The following is a 24130-nucleotide window of genomic DNA, read 5'->3' on the forward strand; positions in this document are numbered from 1 at the left end:
TGCTAGAGGGAAATGGCCTTTCATCAAAAAATTTAAAATTTCATCAAAAATCGAATTTTCAGTTTGAAAATTTTAAGTTGTCTGTATCTTCTTAACTCTGCGTTCAAATGTTAAAGGGGTCTCAATTCTTGACTTCTTAATTTCTGTATCTCCTAGTCATACGTACTAAAGGTAAAGGTGCCTAATTGGTGATACCATTCAAAATTGTATCGAAAGTCCCCTAAAAATAAAAATTTCACTATGAAAACTTTAGTATGGCTGCATCTCCTAATCATGCATCCTAGAAGGAAAAAGGGACTTAACTTGTGACTCCTTGAAATAAAATTCAGAAATTTAACAAAAATCTAACAAACAACGAAATTTTAGTATGAGAACTCTAAATTGGCTATATCTCCCAAACTATGCATCTAGAGGCAATTGGATCCCAACTCATCCAAAATCGAAAATTTATTTGAAAATTTTAAACAAACTGTATCGCTTACACTATATGTTCTGGAGGGAAATGGGGCTTAATTCGCGATTCCATCACCAATTTCAAAATTTCATCGAAAATCCATCAATAATCTAAATTTTGGTTTACAATACTTCTAATGGCTGTATCTCCTAAACTATACGTCCTAGCGGGAAATGGGCCTTAATTCGCGACTCCATCAAAAAATTTAAAATTCCATCCAAAATCCATAAAAAATCTAACTTTCAGTTTGAAAAATTTTAAATGGGTGTATCTCCTAAACTATGTCTCCCAGATGGAAATGGACTTTAATTCGTAACTTCATCAAAAATTTTCAAAATTTCATCGAAAATCATTAAAGTATCGAAATTTCAGTTTCAAAAATTTTAAATGGCTGTATCTCCTAAACTATGCGTCCTAGAGGGAAATGGGCCTTAATTCGTGACTCCAACAAAAAATTTAAAATTTCATCGAAAATCCATCAAAAAAATTAAAAATTTTAAGTTGCTGTATCTCCTAAACTGTGATTCCTAGACGGAAAAGTACCTGTATTCGTGACTCCGTCAAAAAATTCAATAGTTAATCGGAAATCCATCAATAATCGTAATGTTAGTTTGAAAAATTGTAAGTGGCTGTATCTCCTAAACTATGCTTCCTAGAGGAAAATGAAAATGTAATTGAAAATCCGCCAAAACTCCAAATTCCAAAATAAATATTTAAAATGTCTGTATCTCCTAATCTAAGCGTCCTAGACGGAAATGGGATTTGTGACTCTATCAAAAAATTCAAAATTTCATCGAAAATCCATTAAAAATCAAAATTTCAGTTTGAACAATCTTAAATGGCTGTATCCCCTTAACTATGCGTCCTAGAGGGAAATGGGCCTTAATTCGTGACTCCATCGAGAAATTCGAAATTTCATCGAAAATCCATTCAAAATTGAAATTTTACATTCAAAACTTAAAATGGGTCTATTTCCTAACTATGGGTCCTAGAAGAAAATGGGCCTTAATTATTGACTCCATCAAAAATTCGGAGTTTCATCGAAAATCCATTCAAAATTGAAACTTCACATGCCAAACTTAAAATGACTGTATCTCTTTAGCTATGCGTCCTAGAAGGAAATGGGCCTTAATTCGTGACTCCATCAACAATTTCAGAACTTCATCGAAAATCCTTAAAAATCTAAATTTCACTTGCAATGCTTAAAATGGCTGTATCTCCTAAACAATGCGTCCTATAGGGAAATGGGCCTTAATTCGTGAATCTATTAAAACATTAAAATTTTCATCGAATACCTCAAAAATCGAAATTTCAATTTGAAATTTTTAAGTTGGCTGTATCTCCTTAACAATGCAACTTAGAGGAAAATGAGCCTTAATGCGTGGCTTCATCAAAAAATTCATTAAAAATGCTTGACTCAATCAAATAACTTAAAATTTTAATTTTAAATTTCGTGAAGAGAGAGAGAGAAATTGGCCTTACTACGTGATTCCTTCAAAAAATCATAATGTCATCGAAAATCTTTATAAACTTAAAAATTGGCTATATCTCCTGTACTATCAGAATATTCAAAAATTCATTTAAAATTCATCGCAAGTGGAAATTTCAGTTTAAAAGCTTTATATGGACTGTATCTCATAAACTATACGTCCCAGAGGGAAATGGGCCTTAATTCATGACTTAATGCACAAATTCAAAGTCTGAAGGAAAATCCTCCAACTATTGCACGCTCACTTCAAAAATTCTAAATTGAATGAAAATCTTTAAAAAAATGAACTTCAGTTTGAAAACTTAATTGCTTGTATCTCCTACACTTTTCTCTAGAGTGAAATTCCGCAATATCCTCGAGATCTGAAATATCGTAGTTATAAAAGATTGCAAATTTGACCATGAACGTTCCATTTAGAACCAGGGGCTAACTTCTCACATATCAATGACTGCTGTCCGATTCAAATGTAAGCTTCGTAAAAAAGGGGCCCCATTTTTTATAGCCTTGTCCGAACGGCGTGGTGCAGTACGACACTTCTTTGGGGAGAAGTTCTTTCAAGACTTTTATGCATAACATAGTACCTTACAAATGTCACCAGTATTTTGAGGAGATATCCACCGCTGAAAGTGTTTCTGATGTTCATGCTAGGATTCGAATCCAGGCGTTCAGCGTCATCAGTAAACATGCTTACCTCTGCGCTTCGGTGGCCTCTCTTTCTGGATTGTCTATAAGCAGGTTAAGTTCGAAGATGGGCCATATCGGATTATATCCTGTTATAGCCGCCATACATATCGATCTGCCGATTTAAGGTCTTAGGCCCATTAAAGCCACATTTATTACCCAATTTCGCTGAAATTTGAAACAATGTGTTGCCGATTATGGTCAAGATCGGGCTATATTTCGATATAGTTCATGATGCATTTTCCCCGGATTATGACGAAAGGTGTTGAACAGAAATACGCGAGGCGGTGGGTATCCATAGTTGGGATAGTTTTTCGTATCACACGACGTGTACAACTTTCAGGGTTGCCATCTTTGAAAATGCATATGACAATACATTTCGTGTGATAGCAGCTTAACAATTCTTTCAAAATTTCACCGATTTGTATAACCTACCTGTTTAAACACATCATTCCTTTAAGTTCATCTGTATACAAAAGGTTAAATTTATTTAACTTAGTCGCCTCTCGATTGGTTTACAAGAAAGAATGACCTTTAAGCACTTGTTAGCAAATACTAATTGGAAAATGTCATATTACACTAGGTTAGTTGGCCTTTGTTTGATTGGTACTGACCTTTATGCCGTCAGTTTGTTGGCATAATTTAACAAACAGGACATTTAATAGACGCACTCTTGCACGCACACCCACCCATATGCACTACGCTGTACCTCTAGACGAAAGTACTTTAGTAACATAATACAATTGAAATATTTGCTAGAGCATGTCATCGGTACCCCCCAACAAATACGAGTATGAAATGAAGTTCTCTGCCATATTATGAAATTATGATTGCTTTGTTTTCCTAGAACATGAAGTTCTTCTTCTTTGTTTGAAAGCAAATAAGCGGCATAACTGTGAGCCTTTAAGGGGTAAGAAATGTCTGCAGTACTGTTCAAAAATGTAGCAGAATTTATGTTGTCATGCCTATGCAATAGAAAACTGTTATATTTACCCCTAAAGTGTTTATTTTATTTACACCCTAAGCGTATTTTCTAGGGAATTTTGTGTGGCTTATCTTATCCCCGACTACTAACGGCATTTGGGTTGTTTTATTTACCAGTTAGCGCTAGCTTATGGATAAATAAAACGCTCTTCCCGAAAATGTATTTTGAAGCGTTGAGCGGAGTGGATGTTTTGTTATTTCACTCCGCAAGAATAATAGGTAATTATTTTTGAAAAAAAGTCATTCAAGGATAACTAAGATAGTGTTATCCATTAGGCGGTTAATGATCTGCGTCTGTTTCCACTGGAGCAGCAGATCTATAGCTCGGGAGTAGGCTTTGAATGGACTCCAAAGACCCAGCAGCTGCGGTTGTGATATCAGGCCGTAGCATGTTGTCTGCTACTGAAACCTGGACTGGTGGAGCGGATGCTCCATGCTCCACTAGCAGACAGACGACTGGTCAGCAGGGGCTTTTGACGAAGACACCTGGCTCGAGTCTTAAGGACGCGGTCGAATCTATTCCATATTCGAATGTCACTAATTTGCCTAGGCCATTGGGCCACCCCGACAAACCAAGACGCTCTTTAAGAGGTTGGAATAGTAGAAGGTTTATAGAGAGGCTTGGTGCGAATGATCTTAAGATTCTCACTAATAGGGAGAGAATCTCCCTCGGGGACTCGCTGCACAGGCTACCCCAAAAACTACACGTCTAGATTCGGAAGTCAGCAGTCAGCCAAAAGGCTGCGGTCAGCTGGAGGGCATCCCATGCCTTAAAAAACAAGAGCGAACAATAGTAATATGGGTCCAAAAACCTTGGCTAATGTCGCTAGGGACAGTTTGGTGGTGATGACAGTTGTCGACAAGGGATAAGAACAGGACTGCATACCTAGGAATAATTGGAATGGGATAGTCAATGGACTGTCATCAGTATACTCCGATGTTCTTGAGGAATTTCCTGGGTCTCCTTCAATTTGTGATGTGTCCAAGAACCTTTGCTTAAGTCGCTAGGGGCAGTGTGGTGATGGCAGTTGTCGACAAGGTAGAAGAACAGGGCTGCATACCTAGGAATAATTGGAGTGGGATAGTCAATGGACTGTCATCAGTATACTCGGATGTTCCTGGGTTTCTTCCAGTTTGTGACGATGGAGGCTGGTAACGGGGCCGATACAGACTAATTGCCTTCGGGGATCAACTCTCAATTGAAATGTATCATTGCGCCCTAAAAAAGATTGGTGACATCTGGCCAGGCGCAACACTAGATTTAGTCAAGAAGGTAGGTATTCCTTCTCGATCAATGGCGCATGCTTGGATACCTCAGATCCTGAATCCATATTTGTAAGATGGGAATTTAATCCAAATTAGAATTTAATGCTACATCTAATGCCTTTGGACATTGTGGCTAGACAAATTGCTGCGACAACTGCCGTGAGCTTTCTCTTTGTTCATGTGGCGGCTACGGACACTGTGTTATCCTTGATATAATGTCCGATGTTCCAGGCAGTGTGGATTACAGCCGCTATATATATATTATATTATACTGCTATCAAGCGGAGATCCTTGCAAATAAGGAAGGGATGGAATGGCTGAGATATAATGTTATAACGACAATTGGCATAAATATCTTCTCAGACAGCCAAGTAGCAACTAAATCCCTAAATCCACTTCTGAACACAAAAACCTCCCTCGACTGTCGCAGATCTCCCAACGAGTTGGCTGCACAAAATTCAAAATTCACCTGTTCTGTGTGCCGGGCCACAGAAATATCCCAGAGAATTGTAAGGCGGACGAGCTTGCGAGACTGGGAACTACCTTACACACTTCAGGAAAACTAGAATCTGTGGGTATGCCTCTAGCAACATGTAAGCTTAGTTTTCAGTATTAGGCCTGAAGGACAACGAATGATAGATGAGCATTCCAAAACTATGTGGTTCTAATCTAGACTTGAAGAGGTCTACTGCTTTGCTGTCACTGGCTAGAATAGAAGTCTCAATCATTGTGTCCGTCATGACACGTCACTATCTAATCGGAAAACATGCTGACAGACTGAAGGTTGCCAGTAACGACTTTTGCAGAAGCTGTAAGGACATCGAAGAAGAAGAGACTATCGAACACCTTCTGTGTGTGTGTGCCGCACTGGTAGTCAGAAGGAGTTCTACTTAAGATTTTCATTTCTTTGAGAACCTATCTGATTTAGCAGATGTGAACATTCACAAATGGTTGGGCTTTTTAAATCGATCTGAATGGTTCAATGGTAAGAACTAGAAGGCATCTTCCTTCCTCTGTTCCTGTGGTATCACTATGGGCAAAAACGTCTAAGTGAGTCTGATGGTAGGCTGCCAATTAAACCTAACCTAACCTAATTTGCCCTTCAATGCTATGTACTCTAACCTTGGCAGCATTGACACACATCCGATATAATCAATGGAAGTTCCAGTTTCCATTTGTAACTAGTTACCATGCTTAAGGCCCATCTTCTCTATTTAAAATTGTCGTCTATGCTATTATTTTGCACACAGATGTGATTAAGGCTTTGTTGTCTTTTGGAATTGAAATTGAATTTCAAATGCGCCACATTGCAAGAACTCGTGTCACAATCTGACAATTAAATAATTGGCCAAATTGTTTTCCTGCTGTTGTTGTTACTATCTTTCTAGCTACAAGTATTAACATCATTGTTCTCTAAATGCGTAGAATAATGTATTCAACATTATGGCCAAAATGACACATATCTGTCGCTGGAGACGTACAGTCAACAAACCTTAATAAACTTATACTTGGTAATGCTGCTAATGGGACAAAAAACGCCTGCGCCGCTAATACAATGAATGCCAGGGATGTCATACAGTTATTTACACTGCCAATGGAGGACTAAAGCTAATGACAGAAGAAGGGTGTGATGTTTGATGAACAGCATTTAATGAGAAAGTGACATTACCTCAGCAGCAGCAATCAGACTGGCTGAAGTATCTTCGCACATAGACTTTGTCAGTTATCCTGTAAGTATAACATGGGTCAATTGGCAGTAATTAGTTACCAGCAAGTGGCCTTTGGCATCGGACGTGAATTTCTTTTTCGCTACATAATACAATACGGTCGGAAAATTCAAATATTCCCCTTTAAAAATCATAATGGGGGTTTCACTCTGGGAACGTTTTACCCAGGCCGATAATATATTTCAATCTCTAAGACCTCTGACCTACATCTCCATCATTGGATTAGCCCCTTTTCATTTAAAATCACAAAATGAAGTTCGCACCTCTGCCTTGTCCTTTGTGGCTGGCATAGCCCATTTTCTGTTTTTTGTTTTGTGCTTTTTTATGTCGCGTTGGGAGGATGGCTCGATTATTGGTTACTTCTTCCAGACCAATATAACCAAATTGGGTGATGCTACCTTATCGTTGACCGGCGTCATAGCCATGCTGACCATTTTTGGATTTGCCATTGTCAAGAGAAGTCGCCTGATTAACATTATACAGAATAACTTGGTGGTGGATGAGATATTTGTACGCCTTGGCACCAAATTGAATTATCGTAAAATTTTGTGGTACTCCTTTGTAATTTCATTTGGAATGCTGCTCTTCAATGTCATCTATTTGTGTGTGAGCTATATGCTATTGAGATCGGCCCATATAACGCCCTCGTTTGTTGTCTTCACCACATTTGCTTTGCCTCATATCAATATCAGCATAATGGTCTTTAAGTTTCTGTGTACCACTCATCTGGCGAAGAGTCGATTTCATATGCTGAACGAGGTAATGGTGAAAAGTGGAAAATGTATTAAGAATTATTTTAAAAAAAATTTCTTCGTAAGTGAACTGTACAAATTGTTAAAGAAAAGTCTCTTTTACACAAAGTTTCGAAACAAGTGCAAAAAGAACAACACAACAAAGATGGAAGACGTGAAGATCCTTTACTCAAATTTTAAATAAAGAGTTAAGACAAATTTTAAAAGTGAAATTTACACCAAAAAAAGATACAAAATTCAAGACGATCAATTCAAAAATAAACAAGTAAAAAGGCCGGGTATATATGTAAACCACCTTTCGTCAAAATCTGGTGAAAAATTCATACCTTATGCCCCATGGCAGCTATATCAAAATATGCTCCGATTTGGATCAAATACTATAACGTACAAGTCATTGTTCAAATTTGTATGACCAAATAGTGGTCTTTTTAGTAGCTGTATCTAAAAATAAACCGATCTGAACCATAAACGACACGGATGTCTAGAAACCTAACATAAGTAACTGTGTCAAATTTCAGTGAAATCGGATTATAAATGCGCCTTTTAGGGGACCAAGACTTTAAATCGAGATATCGGTCTATATGGTAGCTATATCCAAATCTGGACCGATTTGGGCCAAGTTTTTGAAAAAATATCGAAGAGCCTAACACAACTCACTATCCCAAATTTCGGCGAAATCGGACAATAAATGCGCATTTTATGGGCCCAAAACCTTAAATCGAGAGATCGGTTTATATGGCAGCTATATGCAAATCTTGATCGATCTAGGCCAAATTGCAGATATATGTCGTGGGGCTTTACTTAACTCACCGTCCCAAATTTCAGCGAAATCGGAAAATAAATGCGCCTTTTATGGGCCCAAATCCTTAAATCGAGAGATCGGTTTATGTGGCAGCTATATCCAAATCTTGATCGATCTAGGCCAAATTGCAGATATATATCGAGGGGCTTAACTTAACTCACCGTCATAAATTTCAGCCACATCGGACAAGTAATGTGCCTTTGATGGGCCCGAAACCTTAAATCGATAGATCGGTCTATATGGCAGCTATATGCAAATCTGAACCGATCTGGGCCAAATTAAAGAAGGGTGTCGAAGGGCCTTATACAACTCACTGTCCGAAATTTCGGCGACATTGGACAATAAATGCGCCTTGTAGGGGCCCAAAACCTTAAATCAAGATATCGGTCTATATGGCAGCTATATTAAATCTGGACCGATCTGGGCCAAATTGAAGAAGAATGTCGAAGGGCCTAACACAACTCACTGTCCCAAATTTCAGCAAAATCAGACAATAAATGCGCCTTTTATGGGCCTAAAACCTTAAATCGATTGATCGGTCTATATAGCAACTATATCCAAATCTGGACTGATCTGGGCCAAATTGAAGAAGGGTGTCGAAGGGCCTTATACAACTCACTGTCCCAAATTGCAGCAAAATCGGATAATAAATGTGGCTTTTATGGGCCTAATACCATAAATCGGCGGATCGGTCTATATGGGGGCTATATCCAAATCTGAACCGATCTGAGCCAAATTAAAGAAGGATGTCGAAGGGTTCAACACAACTCACTGTCCCAAATTTCAGCGACATAGGACAATAAATGCGCCTTGTATGCGTCCATAACCTGAAATCGAGAGATCGGTCTATATAGCAACTATATCCAAATCTGGACCGATCTGTGCCACATTTAAGGAAGATGATAATAGAACTCACTGTCCCAAATTTCAGCAAAATCGGACTATAAATGTGGCTTTTATTGACTTAATACCGTAAATCGGCGGATCGGTCCATATGGGGGCTATATCAAGATGTAGCCTATATTCAAACTTAACATTCTTATGGACAAAAAATTAATCTATGCTACTATCTCGATATGTGCTATTTATCTCGATATCTCTATCCCCTGTTCCTTAGTGGAGTGTTCATGGGCAAAATTTGCATTTGCATCTCTATTTTTATACCCTACATCACCACTGTGGTACAGGGTATTATAGATTTGTGCATTTTTTTGCAACGCTAAGAAGGAGAAGAGCTAGACCCATCGATAAGTATACGGATTGGCTTAGAATCACTTTCTGATTCGATTTAGCTATGTCCGTCTGTCTGTCCATGTATTCTTGTAATCAAGGTACAGGTCGCATTTGTTGTCCGATTTTCACAAAATTTTGCACAAGTCTCTTTTTTGGTGCAAGAACGAACGCTATTGATTTTGAAAAAATCGGTTCAGATTTAGATATAGCTCCCATATATATCTTTCAACCGATGTGCCCTTTTAAAGTTGTAGTACCTACAATTTTGGTCCGATCTTTACCAAATTTACGAGTAAAAGGGTTTTCGCTACTCTTGCAGAACTTTTGGCCGCTTTTCTTCTCATAGTTTCTATGGTAAAATTTTTTCTTTGCAGATTTTACACAGAACAAATGAAAAACATGGTTCAATTAAGAAATTTTTACATTTAATTTAACAAGTAAAAATGTGCTAAGTTCGAACCGATATGGCCCATTTACAATCCAAACCAACGTACAAAAATAGGAAGTGTGTGTGCAAAATTTCAAGTGCCTAGCTCTACTCCTGCGAAAGTTAGTATGCTTTCGACAGACAGACAGACGGACGGACATGGCAAAATCGACTCAGAATGTCAAGGAGATCAAGAATATGTGTTGTGTGTTAAAAACGGAATGACGAAATTGGTATGCCCCCAGACTATGGTGGTGGGTACAAAAACAAATTAGGCAAGGCAAAAGGTCGTCCCCCAAAATAAAAGTTAACAAGTAAAAGGTTGCTAAGACCAAGTACGGTCCAAGTCGGTTTATAACCAGATATAGCTCCCATATTGCGATCCATGGTGGTGGGTTCCCAAAATTCGGCACGGCCAAACTTAGCAACCTTTTACTTGTTAACTTTTATTTTGGGGGACGACCTTTTGCCTTGCCTAATTTGTTTTTTCGAGAGTCATAACAAAAAACTATATGCAAAATTTCAGCAAAATCGGATAAAATCGCGGCTTGTAAGGGTTCAAGAAATCAAATCGGGAGATCGGTTCATATGGGAGCTATATCATATTCTTGGCCGATTTGGAACGTACTTGAAACAGTTTTTGGCAGTCATAACAGAACACTATATTCAAAATTTCAGCCAAATCGGACAAAAATGGAGGCATACAGGGTCTCAAAAAGTCAAATCAGGAGATCGGTTTATATGGGAGCTATATCAAGTTATACACAGATTTAGAAAGCACTTGGCACAGTTATTGGAAGTCATAACAGAACACTACATGCAAAATTTCAGCCAATTCGGATAAAAATTGCGTTTTCCAGGGGTTCAGGAAGTCAAATCGAAAGATCGGTTTATATGGGAGCTATATACAAATCTGAACCAATATGGCCCATTTGCAATCCCCAATGACCTGCATCAATATTAAGTATCTGTGCAAAATTTCAAGTGGATAGCTTTACGCGTTCGACCGCTATCTTGATTTCGACAGGCTTACGGACGGATGGACGGACATGGCTAGTTCGACTCAGAATGTCGAGACTATACATAATATAGAATATATATACTTTATGGGGTCCTATATGAATAATTTGAGGTGTTACAAACGGAATGACTAGATTAGTATACTCCCATCCTATGGTGGTGGATATAAAAAATTACGCGATTTTAGTATATGACCTCCTTATTCCAAATCTGAATCATTTCGATGGGTTTCGGCACAAATGCTCAGATGGTTCGGTACTAAATTTCGTGAAGATCGTTTCAAATTTGTAGTTTTTGAGTCTAAACTAAATACTGAATTTCCCATTTAGGATATATATTCTTGATCGTCTCGACGTACTGAGTCGATCTAGCCATATTCGTCCGCCTGTCTGTCGAAACCACGATAGCGGTCGAATGCGTAGAGCTAGCCGCTTGAAATTTGGCATAACTACTTAATATTGATGAAGGTTGTTGTGGATTGCAAATAGGCCATATCGGTTCAGATTTAGTTATAGCTCCCATGTAAACTGATATCCCGATTTGACCTATTGAGCCTTTACAAGCCGCAACTTTTGACCGATTTGGTTGAAATTTTGCATGTGGTGTTCTGTTATGACTTCCATCAAGTCTGCCTAGTACGGTCCAAATCAGTCTTCAACCTGATAAAGCTCCCATATAAACCGATCTCCGGATTTAACTTCTTGAGCTCTTACAAGCCGCAATTTTTGTCCGATTTGGATGAAATTTTGCACCTAGCGTTCTGTTATGATTCTCAACAGCTTTGTAAAGATCGGTTTGTCCAAATCGGTCTATAACCTGATATAGCTTCCATATAAAACGATATCCCGATTTGACTTCTTAAGTAGAGTACGTTCCAAATCGGTCTATAACCTGATATAGCTCCCATATAAACCGATCTCCGGATTTAACTTCTTGCGCTCTTACAAGCCGCAATTTTTGTCCGATTTGGCTGAAATTTTACACGTTGTGTTCTGTTATGATTCCCAACAGCTTTGTAAAGTACGGTCCAAATCGGTCTATAACCTGATATAGCTCCCATATAAACCGATCTGCCGATTTGACATCTTGAGCCCTTACAAGCCGCAATGTTTGTCCGATTTGGCTGAAATTTTGCATTAGGTGTTCTGTTGTGACTTTCAACAACTGCACAAAGTACGGTGCAAATCGGTGTATAAGCCGATCTTCTTATATATAAAAATCAATTTGTGTTTGTTTGTAGGTTTGCTTGTTTGTTTGTATGTTTGTGTGTTCCTTATAGACTCAGAAACGGCTGAACCGATTTTCTTGAAATTTTCGCAGATGGTGCATAATGACCCCGTGGTGAAAATAGGGTACTACATTTTTTGATATCTTAAGGGGGGGGCGGACCCTCCCCTTACCCTAATTTCCAGAAACGCCAGATCTCGGAAATGGTTGGTGCGATTTAAGCGAAATTTTGTGTGCTCTCATATAGTACCCTAAAAATAAAAATTTGGTATGCAAATTTCGGATGGGGTACCTAGGGGGGCTGCCCACCCTAAAACCTACCAAACATATATTTGGACCAATCACCACAATATGGGACTCAAATGAAAGGTATTAAGGATAAGAACACGTATCTGATATCCAATTGTCGGACCAAGTGTTAGGGGGACCCCCCACGCCCCAAAACACCCCTAAATCGGACATATTTACCGACCATGGCAATATGGGACTCAAATGGAAGGTATAAAGTAAAAGAAGGCGCAGCGGAGCGGGCCCGGGTCAGCTTGTTTTGTATAAATTCTTAGCAAAATCCATGGTATTGGGTTCCCAAGATTCGGCCCGGCCGAACTTAGCACGCTTTTACTTGTTTCTCATAGAACCAATCTTAAAATATTTGTGTTTATGTCTTAATTTTTACAGATTCTTCAGGACATTCTGGATTCACACATAGAGGATAGCAATGCCGTTGAGTTATCACCACTGCACTCTGTGGTGCGCATCAATCGCAGTGTACCCAGAAGACGCCCAGCCACCATAGTTAAAGCCAGCAATCAGCAACGTTACAGTGTGGCCTCGATAATACGTCAAAATCCTGAATTCGCTCTCAAACAAGTTACCAACATACACAATGTGCTGTGTGATATATGCAACACCATTGAAGAGTATTTCAGTTATCCTTTGTTGGCCATCATAGCCATATCGTTTCTATTCATACTTTTCGATGATTTCTATATACTCGAAGTGATGCTAAATCCCAATTGTGTGGAAAAGTTTGAAGCTGATGAATTTTTTGCCTTCTTCTTTGCCCAAATGTTGTGGTATGTCATAACCATTATACTGATTGTAGAAGGCAGCAGTAATACCATTAAGGAGAGTGGTAAATGTGCCGCCATTGTTCACAAGATATTGAATATAACGGAAGATCCCGATATCAGAGATCGTTTGTTGCGTTTGTCACTACAGCTGCAGCATCGTCGTGTGCGTTTTACAGCAGCGGAACTATTCAATTTGGATAGAACTTTGATTTTCACGGTAGGTGGGGGAAATGTCTCCTATTAAGTTGGATAGTTCAGAGTCCTTTGCCAAGTCGTGTCACCAAGGTTGATGTAATCACTTAAACAATTTGAATTTCGTCGCTAGTACCCCGTTTACACAGCTCATTAAATCCGGATTCAAGGTCAGCTGATTTTATAAAGGGAAAGCAGATGATCGGGTCATTAAATTCGTATTTAAAGAGCAGTGTAAACGGGGTTTAAGAGTATAAGCGTCTAAATGAAACTCGAAATTTTACCTACGCTGCAAGAAGTTGGGGATACTGAAAATCAACTGGAAACTTTCTGAACTGTCCAAATTTTTTTTTCTATCAAACAAGATTCTATTCTACTCTAGCCTAATGGAATTACTTTTACAATACTATTTCAGATAACTGGAGCTGCTACTTGCTACCTCATCATTTTGGTACAATTTCGTACCACTCATCATGATCCAAATTATAATGTTACGAATTGCGTGTCTTAAATGTCAAATGTCTTGTAATGTGTGCCAAAAACTTGAATGTCAAAATATTACGGGTTTAATAAATAAACTATGTGCCTTCCCTAAAAATAAAAATTATTTTTAGAAGAAAAAAGAAAATTTTCTTTGGGGACCTACTTGAACTTAGAAAGGGGCTTGGACAGAGAGTTGGACTTTGAAAAAGGCTTTTAATAATAACAGGGAGCGGAAATATATCTGGAATTTAGACTCCTGAGTCTGGCAAAGAACATCGCCGGTTCGGCTGTGCTAAGTCCGTGGTCATCCGAGGATGATGGGCAATGAGTTTTCCGGGAAACTAGCAGGGATAGGTCATTGATATACTCGGCTCTCCCAAACAAAAGAAACAAATTAAAGTGTGCTAAGTTCGGCCAAGCCGAAAAAATTTCAAGCGATTAGCTTTACGCGTTCGACCGCTATCGTGATTTCGACAGACGGACGGACGGATGGACATGGCTAAATCGACTCAGAATGTCGAGACAATCCACAATATATATTGGGTTGCCCAAAAAGTAATTGCGGATTTTTTAAAAGAAAGTAAATGCATTTTTAATAAAACTTAGAATGAACTTTAATCAAATATACTTTTTTTACACTTTTTTTCTAAAGCAAGCTAAAAGTAACAGCTGATAACTGACAGAAGAAAGAATGCAATAACAGAGTCACAAGCTGTGAAAAAATTTGTCAACGCCGACTATATGAAAAATCCGCAATTACTTTTTGGGCAACCCAATGCAATTTATGGGGTCGCAGATTAATATTTCGGAGTGTTAGTATACCCCCATCGTATGGTGGTGGGTATAACAATAAGTAAAAGCATGCAAAGTTCGGCCGGGCCGAATCTTATATACCCTCCACCATGGATCACATTTGCCAAGTTCTTTGAATGACTTTTTCAATTTATATAGAGCTACATCAAGTTATGGACTGTTATGAACCGTACTTGTCATGGCTGTTAGAAGCAATAGAAAACCAGTAAGGAAAGGCAAAAGTCGGGTGGTGCCAACTATATAATACCCTACACCACCTAATGCATGTAGTACTTTTTATATCTAGAACTTATCTCGAAATCTAGTCAGACTTTAATTTGGATACCAATTGAAATAGCAATTATTATTTATTTAGAACCTTGTAAGACTTTCCTACCATAGGACAAAAGATTTGGATTTCCACATCTTTAAAAGGCCATATCGGATAAAAGATTATATGGGAGTTATATCGAAACCGGTGTCATTAAGATGTGACCAAAATTGTGGTTTTTACTGCCATAAAAGTCCACATCGGATGAAATATCTAAATTGGGACCGACGCACGTATTGTAACGTCAATTTAAACGTCTCATGTAAAATTGTTCGAAAATTGTGGATCCTACAGCCTTAAAAGGCCATATCGGATGAACGATATGTATGGTAGCTATATCTAAATCTAAACCGATTTTTATGAAATTTTGCACATACATTGAGACTTCACAAAAACGACTCCACACCAAATTTGGTAAAGATCAGACCAAAATTGTGGCTTCTGCAGCTTTTATAGTTCAAATCGGATGAAAGATATATATGGGAGCTATATCTAAATCTGAACCGATTTATATGAAATTTTCCAGATATATTAAGATCAGAAACAAAACAGTCCGTGCCTAATTTTGTGCAGATCGGTTGAAAATTATAGCTACTACGGCCATTTAAGTGCAAATCGGGCGATACATATATATGGGAGCTATATCTAAATCTGAGCCGATTTTTATGAAATTTAGCACACATATGGAGACGTCAAATAAAACACCCTATGCCAAATTTTGTAAATATCGGACTAAAACTGTGGCTTCTACAGCTTTAATAGTTCAAATAGGATGAAACATATATATGGGAGCTATATCTAAATCTGAACCGATTTTTTTCAAAATCAATAGCGTTTGTTCTTGGGCCAATAAAGAGACATGTGCAAAATTTCGTGACTATCGGACAACAAATACGATCTGCACTTTTATTACAAGAATACATGGACTCACAGACGGACAGACGAACATGGCTTAATCGAATCAGAAAGTGATCCGAGTCGATTGGTATACTTATCAATGGGTCTAGCTCTTCTCCTTCTTAGCGTTGCAAACAAATGCACAAATTTATAATACCCCGTACCACAGTGGTGGTGCAGGGTATAAATACCACCGCCAAAATTTCAGGCAAAACGAGTAAAAATTGCGTCCTCCTGTGGCCCAGACTGTCATATTGGGAGGTGGGTTTATATGGCAGCTATATCAGGTTTTCAACCGATTTAGGCCATGCACGAGCTGTATGACGACGATAGCATAGTTACACGCATCAAAATACAACGGCTGCGTTGGCTAGGTCATATTGTCAGAATGGATGAAGAAGCTCCAGTAAAAAAGTATTTTGAAGGCAAGAACGATGGAACACGCAAACCGGGAAGACCAAAAGCCCGATGGAAAGATCAAGTTGTGAGAGACACCTCGAAACTTGGTGTCAGAGATTTTAGAATGAGCCAAGAAGATCGAGGCGCTTGGAACGCTATTCTTCGTTTGGCTAGTGAAACAAATTTTCTGTCATAGCCAATTAAAGCAAAGCAACAGTTGTTGGGAGTCATACCAACACGACTTATGTCAAATTCCAGCCAAATCGAATAAGAATTGCGCTTTCTAATAGAAACTCAAGAAATCTAATCAGGATATCGGTTTATATGACAGCTATATCAGGTTATCAACCGATTTGAACGATAGCACAGTGGTTGGAAGTGGTATCAGAACACCATGTTCAAAATTTCAGCCAAATCGGATAAGAACTGCGCCCTTTAGAGACTAGCTTTACTTCTTCGAAAGTGAGCGTGCTTCGACAGACTGAGGGACGGACATGTCTAGATCTAGTAAAAAGGATATGAGGATCAAGAATATATATACTTTATGGGTTCTCAGACGCACATTTCGAGATGTTAAGTATGCCCCCATTCTAGGGTGGAGGGTATAAAAAGAAAAGAGAAGGGAAGGGGAATTATGTGCCTCAGATTCTTCTACCCCCTACTGACAGAAAGGACTTATCATCAGTGAGAGCTTAATTCAGTAAGCCGCTTCAGGCTTCTACATAAGTCTAAAATGACGAGAGTTGAGTTATTCATTCATAACTCATTGCCTGGTCCCCGCATCAACAGTGAAACAAAGTGCTTCGCCTTATCACCATAAACCCTGAAGAAGTCTGCCTTTTCCTGTGACCAACGCCCCCGTCAGCTATCCGACGGCATGTTTTTTTAGCCCCACGATACATTACATCCTGTTCCAAGAAATACTCGGCCGCGGCCGTTTATTTTATTTTTTTAAAACATATTTTCACAATTTGATATTTATAGGCTGGTACTTTATTCGTTTTTCATAGGTGAAAACACGTGTTTTCACGGCTTCGTTTTGAGACGCTACAAAAATCTCAATCATAACCTAATATTCGTATGAAAATCTTTTCATAAGTAATGAAATGAAATTTGCAAGTTTTTCATAAAAAAATTTATGCTAAAAGCAAATTTTTCTAAATTTAAAGTCTAGGGGAACTTTGCCAACATTTGATGTCCAACGAATTCATTTCAAAATTTTATTAATTGAAAACATTGTAAAATTTTATATCTATAAAAAACTTGCGATCAATATTTTTACAGAAATTTTTAAAAGGCGTCAGTCCAAAGATCTTTTGGTAAACAAATCGTTTTTGTTTTTTTAATTATTGGCTTATTGCAACTATTTTTATAAAACCACTTGTTGTGGTTTGTTTATTGGCCCCTTCTATTTGTGGAGTTGTTACTTCCCTTCTTCTGCTAGCAGCTAAAATTTTTTACATTTCCCTATAAAAATTCACAATAAATGCTAATATTGGCATTCAATGTACCTTTATTGAAAGTACCTTTATCGAATTTCATGTTTGAAACAGGGAATTAGTAACGGTTATTTATTACTGACAAGAGATGGCAACATCACGTTTGAATGACAAATCATTAACATTGTAACGTCACATTAACTGTTAAACGTAATCCACTAATCGTGCACTGAGTAAATGGTCAGGGATGGCAATGCCATCATCTGTTTTCTGCTTATTGTGAATTATAAAATTTGCCTTTGAGCCGCACAACCGCAAAATGGAAGCACAAATGAAAAGGTAAATTTAAATTACTGAATTTAGTGTAATGATATACATTTTAAACACAAATTTAGACCAAGGACATGGCGCAAGCTGGTGAAGAAGCTCCAAAGAAAAAAGAGACGGCAAAAACTAGCACGCGACAGAGACAAGAAGCTGGAGGAGGGTAAGAAAAAACTTTGTCCTTATAGTTGGCCCACCCTTACATCGCTTTTTTTTACAGAGGAATTACAAAAACAAAACGATCCCTCCTATAAACAATGGCTAGAGCATCAGGAGCACATGGAAGAACGGCAAAGAATTGCCTATGAAAAAGAGCAACAAGAAAATGAAGAACAATGGTTGCGGCGAGAATTGTTGGCTCAAAAGCAATTCCAACGTGAACAACAAATGCGTTTAGCTGAGGAAAAAGCACAAGAAGAACTAAGAGAACAGCAGTACAAGAAACTCAAAGAGCTTGAAGAAGCTAAAAAACGCCAACAAGAGGAAAGGCAAAGAAAGGCTAAGGAAGCCGCTAAGGAGTTGGAGGAAACCATAAAGATTTGCGATGAATATCTACAAGATCCTGGCATGGCAACTCCCACACGTATGCAGGGATATATAGAGACACGTCCTGGTGAAAAACAATGCGAGTTCTATAAGAAGACGCAATGTTGTCGCTTTGGCTACCATTGCAGTCACAGTCATACAAGGCCACTGTTGTCCAATATAATTTTGATAAGGAATTTCTTCCAGCATCGCTTGCTAGACCAACAGCAGCATGAAGAATACAGCTCTGCCGAAGAGCAACTAGAAATGGGCGAAGGAGATTTAAGAAGCGATTATGATGAATTCTGCGCAGATGTTTGGCCCGAACTGGAACAGTTTGGAGAAATTGTTAATTTTCGAACGGCACGTAATGTACAACCGCATGCCAGGGGCACAGTATTTGTGGAGTATAAAGACAAAAGGTATTTCCTTTCTCCATTTACATTTGTACTTTTGTTATAATTAGAAAAAAAACTTGCTTTTGCAGATCTGCTTTGAAAGCCTTTATAAACTTGCAAAGTCGTTATTATGCTGCCAAACGTTTAAATGTCGAATTTGCCCATATAACTCATTGGCGTACAGCGGTCTGTGGTATGACTTGAGTATCCTTTTAAAAAGAAATATAAACAAAAAACTATATTAGGTTATGCTAGGTCATAGTGGCAGTCTACATCAGATTTGTTTAGACGGTTTTAGTCCACCACGCGTTTAGTCACCAAAGGGCAAATCCTCTGGTAGAACTCGTACCCACAGCCCCGCAACGGTAAACCTAGCTGGCTGCCAAGTAAACTACCGGTGGTACCATACATGCAAAGCCATATTAAAATTTTTCAAAATATTATTTTTATTTTGTATGAAGTACCTTCCTTAACACAATTCTATGCATCTTTCAAGGTTTTTCTTTAGCTCGTAATTGTCCCAAAGGTGCATATTGTAACTATTTGCATATCTTACAAAATCCAGATAATAAATATAATACACCATATGGGTCACTGGATAGAAGTCAAAGAAGTTCAACACGCGGTACAAGCACAAGGTTACAAACTCCAATTATAAGGTAAGAAATGTGTTAGTTTTTAAACATTCTAAATTATTAAAATTATTCATCCACACAAAAGTTGGAATAGTGTATCCAGAGAAGATGCCGCCACACCTAGCCAAAGACGCAATTGGCGTTGGTCCGAGAGTCCAGAAACTGAAAATGCAACCGAAAAAACACCTACGGTACAAAATACAACTAATTCAAATAAAAAGGTCTTAGTTGGGATTCCAGACGCGCTGGATACATCTCACAAATCTCCTAACAGCAAGAAACCCAGTCCCAGTTCTAGATATAAAAGAAAATCAAGATCGCGCAGTCGAGAAAGTCACACATCTCAGAAATCAGGAAAAGAGAAAAGCAACAAATGGGATCGTAAAGAGAACAATGACCATAAGCCATCTTCACAACGAAACTCACCTTGTTCCGATCGGGCAGAAATCATTGTTGTTTCTTCTAGCTCTAGCTCAGACTGTGGGGATGAATATCATAGTTCCAGTTATAAATCAAAAACTTATAATGATTCTGATCAAAAAAGGCCAAATCACCATGAGAGCAGTAAAAAGCAGAAACATAAGAAGCGTAAAAAATCAAGAAGCAGAGATAAGTCTCCACGAAAAAGAAGAAGTCACCATAGGCATAAGCAAAAGCATACAGACAAAAGGAGCTCACCCTGATGATGAATACCAACCATCAAGAAAGTCAATATTTGTGTGAGAGGTGGAAAATATGGACATACAAAGAGAAGAAAATCATTGGTATGAACGTAAAAGTAGTTCACCCTTAAGTGAAAAGAACTGAAGATGCACAATTGGTGTAACCATTATATTTTTATACGCACCCTATATGTCTTTGCCAAAGTTATTGAGTGAAAATTAGCATTATAATCTTGTAAAACATTGAGATTGCAGAAAGAGTTTTAGGAATGTAATATTTTAAATGAAATAAAACTTAAATTTGAAGAGCATACAATGAATCTTATCCCCAAAAAGGCTCAAAAAAAGAGGTTCTAACTGCCCTTTAAGTCGAGCAAGGGGATACTTGTGTATAATGAGCCATCCTTTAATATATGAAAAAATGTCCCTTTCAATCAAAGACCAGGACGAGCTACGAGCAATCCCATGACAGCCGGTTGTAATTTATCGGATGATGGAGTCCTTCATCGGCAAGGGTTGTCGCCTCAGGGCACAAAGCACTGCAACAGGTGCAGCAGCAACGAAATAAGTGAGAAGGTGTGAACAATGGGGAGGGCCTGATACTCGTACCATAACCGTACAATGGTTCGCTCTGGCTATTGATGTTGTAATAGAATTTCACGTCTACAACCTTAATTTGCTTGGCAACATGGGTGTGGTGCGCCCCAAGTGGACTAGTGTTTTCTAAGAGAAAGTGAAAATATCAGCAACTGTAAAGCTTTCTGAGTATTGCAGAGTATTTTAGCGGAGATACTGGTCATAAAGGAAGCTGATATCGCCCTTCAGCAACATCACATATCGAACTCTATCAGAATTTTTGTAGGTATACTCGTCAAGCGCATCTTCTAACATTGAGAACGTACATTTTCTCGTCAAGGCTTGTGAATAAGTGTTAGGTAGAGCTTGGTAAGTTTGGTCGTATGGTTACATAAGTTTTCACTCGGAACCCTGGTCATAGGGGACTTGTCGGGAATGGAACATCAGACGAACTATAGTTGCTATAGCAAGATCTGGAAATGCAGAAAGCGCCATTATCAACGCCGTTGAGGGTCCTTAAAGGTTAAAACTTTAAGTACCGTATTAGACAAGGGAGACCAGGGGGATAAACTGATACATGTCGTTTATCATGGAATATCTGGTCACAATACACCCCAAGCACACAGTCCATGTTCAGCATAGGATAGGTTGGGTTATCTGCCATGGTTGTTATTTGTGCTTACCGATGAAGGATTTTATCGGGTCAATCTGGTTCGTACAACCGGCTGTCATAGGATTGGCGGGCGGTGGTAGTCTACTGAAGCAGAGTCTGGTGTACTCTCTGAAGTTATTCCAATCGGATATACTTCCGGCGTTCAGAGATTACGAATTCGGATGGTAGTTCTATGGAAAAAATTATGGGCAGTTGGTCTGGTCCCAACGATGATTACTGCAATAAGCCATAATTCTGTTGGGGGTTTCTTAATTTTCGGTGCAAATCGTGGAGCTATCTTTCTTCTCTGCCTAAGCCATGCCCCTCTCGTCATTAGAGAGAATGTCATAAATTGTAAGTCTCCAAGTGCCAATCAAATAAACCTAGACATAAAGGGATTGATGGCAGGCCCTAAACCTTGGGCACAACCACCAAACTGCTGTTTGTATACGTTTTAAAGCTCTATTTCGGTAGTTCCTAACTTCGCATGTACTTCCATACAATCTATGTGGAGTCACCAGCGCCAAGCGATCCAAGTGTCAAGATCCAAGTGTTGGTCAGCTCTATCTCCAGGATCATTGGCCTTGTATCGCAGAATTTTGCAATTTAATAGAGATTCACCCTAGACCATGGTTCTGTGTGGTATGCAGCTAACGTCACCAGTCGGGGATACAATACCCCCTACTGCACGAATCTGTTAACTACTACCTCGTCACGAACATCTTTGCCACTATCACCATTCCGAGAGCGACAACCATCCAGTGATGGGGGACAGGCGATCCCTAGCTCAGCCACCCAGGTGGCAAAGGCAGTAATGATGACAGCGGACTGAAAAATCATACTTCAGTTAACCGGACACCAGCAAGGAACCCAGTCGAAACGGAAAGGAATTCACGCTATGCTGGAGCATTATCCGCTCCGCCTTGATTAAATTGATTAAATCTTCCGCAAGAGGGAGAACTGCTCAGGTCTGGATGGCCATAATGACTGTTTCTTAATGGAATGGCAAATTTGCAAAATTATTGGCGTCGTGCTGAGATTATTACGGATCATCACCCCTGTCCCCTAAAAATCACACGCCTCCTTCTCCTTCATCTCATTGATAACCGAGGCGACATACACAGTATCGACAAAAAACTCAGCAACCATGACTTACCTCCCCGCCACCAACCCCACCACTTCCAAAACCCCCAAAAACTTCGCTATAACCACACATACAGGACTATCCAAACTGACCGCAGGTTACAGGATCAACATCTCGAATCGCAGGCGATCGCCTTTAAATCAGATATTACAGAGATAGAACTATTTAATGTCTACATTCCTCCAGTTCCTCCAGCCAATCCGCCTATCGCGCTGATGTTGGAGAATTGCTGGAAGGCGAGAACCGCAGACCACGTTCCTGTTATTAAAGAGCTTCGTCTACTGAATGACTTCATAGTTTCGAAGCGCCAAACATACCTTAACCGGAAGAAGGTAAACTGATCAGGTTTCTGGGACCATACTGAAGACGCATTCAGACGACAACCGCCCCCTTCGAACAATCACAGTACAGCCAGGATTCTCCGCTTAGACATTACAACATCAGCTGTCAATTTGATTCCAGCCGTTCGAATTCTGACCATCCAACCAAATTTCCAGATCGAGGCATTGAGATTGACAGAGGAACGTGACAAGCTTGGTCTGACCGACCCTGGCGGCATTAGGATACCGGAAAAATTGACAGGTTGGTCAAAGATCACAAACGAAATATATGGTTGGAACAGGTCGAGAAATGCCACACTGGCTCTAGCGCCAATAAATGTCGGTCTACAGTGGGAACACACACCAAACCTTAAGGGAGCACATGCCTAGCCCCAATTGCCCTCAATGGACAATGGACAACATGTAATATATCATTTCTGGACCCTAAAGTACCTGGACCCAAACAGACCTGGACCCCAACATATCTGGATCCCATGACTCTAATCACCATTTAAGATGATGGGCGAAATCATCAAACCTAACTGCATAGGCACAATGGACTGCTCCAATTGAAACGGTCAAATTATTAGAGCTGGATCTGAGGACCGTGATCTCCGTGATCTCCGTGAGAGAGAGAGAATAAAAGCTAATAAGACAGAGGGATTCTAATCGTCATCACGAGAAGCTAAGCTAAGAGCTAGCTACACGGCGCGTCTACAGACTGCGGATAGTGGATTGCTTCGTATACGAAGTAGCTGCAATTGCAGTCACGGAAAATCAACGATATCGAGTGGGGAGTCTCAGTGAGAGGTCAGGTGGCACCGGCTCTTGCTAACCCTCCGACCAATTTTTTTAAAACCAATTTTTTTTTTAATTTTTAAATGGAACAAGGTCCCCAGGGACCTTCTCACCCGCCGCCCCAGGGACCTTCTCACTTGATATGACAAGGCAAGTTATTGGCGCCTTTAAAAAACCAATGGCCATAACTTTCCGCGCAACGATCAGTCCCATGGACCGGAACAAGTTTGCTCACATATGGAGCTTGACGAGGATCGCTACCTCCACATACCAATTTGGCTACAACAACAACAACAGACGAAGACAAGTAAAGAAGAATCGATGAGTATAATTGCAACATGTGCCAATAAAACAACAACGGATGAGAACGCTTCAATCCAACGGAGAGACGAGAGGGCTTCCTTCATCTGATTTCTCTATTCCTCTTT

The 24130-nt window shown here is 39.2% G+C and overlaps 2 protein-coding genes across 6 annotated transcripts; both read left to right on the forward strand.

Moving 5' to 3' along the window:
• Positions 1-6663: 6663 nt before the first annotated feature.
• LOC106081705 (putative gustatory receptor 28a) lies at positions 6664-13880 on the forward strand. The gene is made up of 3 exons (XM_013243866.1): positions 6664-7360; positions 12741-13352; positions 13743-13880. The coding sequence occupies exons 1-3, from the start codon at positions 6737-6739 to the stop codon at positions 13836-13838; spliced, it is 1332 nt and encodes a 443-aa protein (XP_013099320.1). The 5' UTR covers positions 6664-6736; the 3' UTR covers positions 13839-13880.
• Positions 13881-17966: 4086 nt separating this feature from the next.
• On the forward strand, positions 17967-20546 carry LOC106081703 (U2 small nuclear ribonucleoprotein auxiliary factor 35 kDa subunit-related protein 2). 5 transcript variants are annotated; one of them, XM_013243856.2, is made up of 6 exons: positions 17967-18007; positions 18064-18155; positions 18213-18939; positions 19005-19108; positions 19412-19574; positions 19636-20546. In XM_013243856.2, exons 1-6 carry the CDS (start codon positions 17988-17990, stop codon positions 20231-20233), a joined length of 1704 nt encoding a protein of 567 aa, XP_013099310.2. In that variant the 5' UTR covers positions 17967-17987; the 3' UTR covers positions 20234-20546. The 5 variants fall into 5 exon arrangements, with proteins under 5 accessions (XP_013099310.2, XP_013099314.2, XP_013099315.2 ...); XM_013243860.2 differs by lacking the exon at positions 19636-20546 and having other exon boundaries at positions 19005-19119; positions 19412-19501; XM_013243861.2 differs by lacking the exons at positions 19412-19574; positions 19636-20546 and adding an exon at positions 19204-19405 and having other exon boundaries at positions 19005-19119.
• The last annotated feature ends 3584 nt before the right edge of the window (positions 20547-24130 follow it).

The sequence above is a fragment of the Stomoxys calcitrans genome, chromosome 3 (genome assembly GCF_963082655.1).
Source record: "Stomoxys calcitrans chromosome 3, idStoCalc2.1, whole genome shotgun sequence".
Classification (NCBI taxonomy): domain Eukaryota; kingdom Metazoa; phylum Arthropoda; class Insecta; order Diptera; family Muscidae; genus Stomoxys; species Stomoxys calcitrans.